Source organism: Diaphorina citri, unplaced genomic scaffold (assembly GCF_000475195.1).
Source record: "Diaphorina citri unplaced genomic scaffold, Diaci psyllid genome assembly version 1.1 scaffold3902, whole genome shotgun sequence".
In the NCBI taxonomy this organism is placed as follows: Eukaryota; Metazoa; Arthropoda; class Insecta; order Hemiptera; family Psyllidae; genus Diaphorina; species Diaphorina citri.
The window spans coordinates 249-5,221 of record NW_007381301.1 but is presented as its reverse complement, the minus strand read 5'-3'; the positions used below and the strand labels follow the sequence as shown (position 1 = coordinate 5,221).

The following is a 4,973-nucleotide window of genomic DNA, read 5'->3' as shown; positions in this document are numbered from 1 at the left end:
ACAATGTAGAAAATATACATCCCGAACACAATATAAGGGCTGACGTACCCCATATTGGACACTCCCTCATATAACAATGTAGAAAATATACATCCCGAACACAATATAAGGGCTGACGTACCCCATATTGGACACTCCCTCATATAACAATGTAGAAAATATACATCCCGAACACAATATAAGGGCTGACGTACCCCATATTGGACACTCCCTCATATAACAATGTAGAAAATCACTTGCCGGAGCGACGTGGGGATTTCGATGCGCAACGGACGGATAATGTCGTCCGCGCCCGAAGCGGACCTAGCCCCGCTAGGACTAGAGCCTTCGGCGGATGCGTAGCTTGCAAACCCGCATACGAGAAAAGTCACCACGGACATTGAACTGATCATGTAATGCGATACGCGAACACTTAACGCATCCCGGAACACAAACCCGACGCGGACGCCTCCCGTGGGGAAAATCATAACAACGCACGTGGCCGAAAGGTACGCGAGCGTGAGTACCGCATGCGTGCCGATCTGGCGCAGCTGCAGGCGGACCGGTTTCTCCATCGCATCGAGGTGTGCCTTGTACGAAACGAACGGACCGAAGAGGACCGTACCCGGGTTGTAAATATACCCAAGAAGGTCGAAACTGAGCGGCGGATTCGACCGCATGTCCGCCGCAACGCTGAGAATCTTTATACTCATCAGCATAAACACGCTGCGTATCTGAATAAACTCGGGAAGCGTGTATTCGAGCGTCGTTATGGTTACTATGGAAACGGCAAGGAGGGTTCCGAAAGCGTACCGAAATTTCCGCAGGCCGGCCGCAAGCGTGACGAGACACAAACTGTACACCGCTACGTACACGAGGAGGCCGGCAAAGTATCGCCACAGTACGCCGAGGCCGACGAGCAGGTTCGCGTAGTTCCGGTAAAGTCCGCTAGAACTGACGAACGACCTTGAGATAATCAACCGGTAGAGCGCGCACATCGCGAGCGTTTCGCAGAGCTGATACCCCGCCGTTTCGAAGGACGGGAGGATACAGTGCATCCACAGCTGTTGGGGATCGGCCAGGTCGGAGAAGTTTTCGTATTCGTCCGCCAGGGCGCTGGCGTCGTCTTCCCCTCCCCCGCCTCCCCAGATGTGGTGCTTGTGTTCGTAGTTGTAATCCCCGTACTCGTCATCGGCTTCGTAATCGTCGAACATTTTTGGACCTGTGGAGCTGGAGGGGTTAAGAATCTGACTCGAATTATTTTTGGACTCGGACGGGTTAATTGGAGTGAATCTGACCCGAGTTATTAGAAGGGGTTAATACAGCTGGAATTTTTTTTAGGACGGTTTAACTTGGAGTTATTTTACGGGAGTTAAATTTGACTGGGGCTATCACAGAGTAGTTAAGATAGGAGGGAATGTATTTAAACTATAAAAAGTTCAGCCTGCATAAAAAGACAAAAAAAAAAGTATTTCTAAAGTTCTAGGTAAAGTTCTGTTATGTGAAGATCATGGTCCTAAGATCAGCAGATCAAAGTCAACCACATTGGAATCCTCTTTTATACTTGGGTTATCTTCTTTTATACTTGAAATCTTCATCCCTGTCTATCATCTTTTGTTCAGTCCACAACATTTCAGAGGACCTTGACATGAGTTTCAGGATAGTATTTTTTTTTTCTCTCTCTTTTTTATGAAGAATATCAGTAATTTTTCAAGAATGGTCCTAAGATCAGCAGATCAAAGTCAACCACATTGGAATCCTCTTTTATACTTGGGTTATCTTCTTTTATACTTGAAATCTTCATTCCTGTCTATCATCTTTTGTTCAGTCCACAACATTTCAGAGGACCTTGACATGAATTTCAGGATAGTATTTTTTTTTTTTTCTCTCTTTTTTATGAAGAATATCAGTAATTTTTCAAGGAGAGCATTTTGTTCAGTTCGTTTCCAGATTTCCACTTTCGCTCCTGTCGGAATTCGCTGACACAATGGCCACCTTTGTATTCAGTCCTTGTACATGTTTGTTTTGAATGCTATCACAGATATACGGTAGGTATTTCCAAATGCTTTGACACACAACTTGATTCTTCTTACATGGATTCACTTGTTATTGATAAGTCTCAAAAATTCTCGATGTTTTCAATACAACTTGAGTCTTTTTACACTGTTTTACTTATTTATTTCGTTTGATGATAAAACCTTTTCAATACTTGATTCTTTTTACACGGCTCGACTTATTATTTCGTTTGATGATAAAATTGCAATCACATTCACTTGGATTGGTATGTCCAGTTTCAAGACACACAAATAAAAGCTCTCCTTGTGTTTGAATTGTTTGATGTAATTTTATTTAAGATTTGTCCTTTTGTAAACCTGCCAAGTAAAAGTAAACACATAAAGATAGTGTAGAAAAAACTTGTCTCAAGCTCCAGACTTCTGAAGAAATTGTCAATATCCAAGTAAATGAGTAGGTAACACTACTTACTTATACTTACTGTTATATTCTCAGTAAAAAGAATAAAAAAAAAAAAATGTTAATTGATTCCAGCAAGTAGGTAGGTACCTATAATTTAAATTAGGTACTTAATAATTAACGTCAATTTTTTTTGACAAAAATCATAAATACCTAAAAAAGAAAAAAAAAAAAAATGCTAAGACACTTGACGCTTATTCTACTCACTCTAAAACACTGGTCAAACTACTTGTACTTCCAAAATCTGATTCACCCCAACAAAGTAGACTGTAGGTATTGATGTGAAGAGGCTATAAATGGTAGTCCTAAAATCGAAACATTACCACACAATGAAATTGTTACACAATAATGTAGATTTGTATTGAACTGTTTCCTGATAACAGAAGTAGGTGTACACTTGCCATGCAGAAGGTCCTGGGTTCAATTCCCTTAGTTGATTTTTTTTTTTACTTTCCTTATCCTAAAGGAAGGACAGCAATATATTCAATCAAAAAAATTCTGTTAACACATAAGTAGGTACTTACAGGCACAAATGTCCGGACAGTTTTTTAATTGTTCAATAATTTTGATATCAATTAATTAGAGTAAGGAGGAGAACGAATTTGGCAGCAATGTTCACTACAAAGGAAGTTTTATCATTTGGGAGTCACACACTCACAAGCCACAGAAACAATTACCCATTGACAAAACTCTTGTTATCAGAATTTTGATATCAATTAATTAGAGTAAGGAGGAGAACGAATTTGGCAGCAATGTTCACTACAAAGGAAGTTTTATCATTTGGGAGTCATACGCTCACAAGCCACAGAAACAATTACCCATTGACAAAACTCTTGTTATCACCGAGCAAAAGTGAAACCCACAGGCACTGTTGATTTCACACCATTAGATGAAAATGATAACAAGCTCATTATGAAAGCTATAAAATCACTGTCCAAAAATAGTATTCATTCAGTTGTTGACACATGTTAATAAGAGAAGAAGAAAAAAATAATCAGAACTTGGAAAAATTTGGCTTTAGTGTGAACCTGACAGTAGAGTGGTTGGCAATCCACCTTGAGGAAAATTTCAGGAAATGATTGAAAATTTAAGCTGTGTCCTGTCCATACATAGTTGATCAACTGTCAATTGATTATGTGTGGATAGTGGACACAGCTTTGGAGAGATTTTTCTCTTTGTTTTATTCCTTTCTGTTAATGCATAAAATGGATAGGGCTAGGTGCTAGTGTTTGTTTGTGAAGATTTAACAAACAAACAAAAAATCTAGGCACAAACCTTTCCTTTCCTGGATAGGCATGGTATTATTATTATTATTATTATTATTATTTTCATAGGATGTAGCTACCTACTTGGGTATTGCATGTGCTTATTTAGATTAGAATATACTTTGTTTATCCTGCCAGAATGAGACTGAAAAGTTCCTTTACTTCTGCAGTCTAAACAAGGTCCTATTTAATTATTTGTTGGGTAAATTTTTATTCAATAAAATTACACATAGATATTAGACCTTGTTTAAGTTGTAAAAAAAAGAATAAAAAATATATTCAATATCAATAGGTGAAAGGAAAAACAGATCGCTTTTTTTGTTTTACAATATTACCTACAATATATTTCCTTTCACCTATTGATTTTAATTTGTTTTACCAAGTGTTGTGTCCACCCTTAAAAGTCCTAACTTTTTATTAGCTGAAAAAAAGAGATTTTACAAAATACTTACAGCACTATCAGAGAACTTTTGGTAGTCCAAAAGTCACCTTGTAGGTATACTATTGTCTTTTTATCTTCTTCGAAATATTGGATGTTTCCTTACTTATTAGTAGATTTCTTTATCCATGGCAATTTTTACTTGATAGCGACGGATATTTCTTCAGCTTTAATGTAATAAAACGTCAAACTAATCAAAGAATTTCCCAGTAAAAAAGTAAATTTCAAATTGCCTTCCTTTCTTTCAATCAAAATAAATCCTGATGATGATTGATGATGAATCCTGCACTTTTTACTTTTTCAAGTTTTTTGAATTTTCAAATTTTCGCGCTCAGTTTTACCGGTGCGACCCCGTTTCAAATCCAGTTTGCGATAACTTCTCACAGGTCGAAATCAGCTGACCACTTCTAATCAATGCACAAAAATTTTTGTAAACAAAACGCCATCTCAAAATCCTGTAGGAACGAAAGGGAAGAACGAAGAAGGAAGAAGGATAGCAAATAGCAAACACCCTTTGAAAAGCCATTAAATTTAAGTTAATTTTAATATTTCTAATCTGTTCAACCCTAATTAAAGCTTTCACACTGGTCAATCCATAGTTTTAAGTTAATGTACAGATCTGTCACTCAGGACGTCTTGGGATTGTAGTATGACTTCAGGAAAAGATACTATGGGGTAAGTTTTTGCTGAGTATATTTTCACACCCTTCTATCCTACAGGAGTTTTCCTCGAAAAACTCAATTTGTAACACTGCCCTAGGCATTTTCTTTGTGAACTACCCGTGTGTAGTATGTAAGAAAGAAACCGTCTTTGTGGGT

At 37.8% G+C, this 4,973-nt stretch overlaps 1 protein-coding gene and 1 long non-coding RNA gene across 2 annotated transcripts; both read right to left on the bottom strand.

The window, feature by feature from the left end:
* Window positions 1-212: 212 nt before the first annotated feature.
* Window positions 213-1,193, bottom strand: LOC103520657 (protein-serine O-palmitoleoyltransferase porcupine-like). The gene has a single exon (XM_008485759.1). The coding sequence runs from the start codon at window positions 1,191-1,193 to the stop codon at window positions 213-215; it is 981 nt and encodes a 326-aa protein (XP_008483981.1).
* A 676-nt stretch (window positions 1,194-1,869) lies between these two features.
* LOC113472108 lies at window positions 1,870-4,404 on the bottom strand. The gene is made up of 3 exons (XR_003394561.1): window positions 4,169-4,404; window positions 2,659-2,756; window positions 1,870-2,351 (listed from the first exon to the last, which is right to left on the bottom strand). It is a non-coding gene; the product is annotated as an uncharacterized LOC113472108 (long non-coding RNA).
* Window positions 4,405-4,973: the final 569 nt, after the last annotated feature.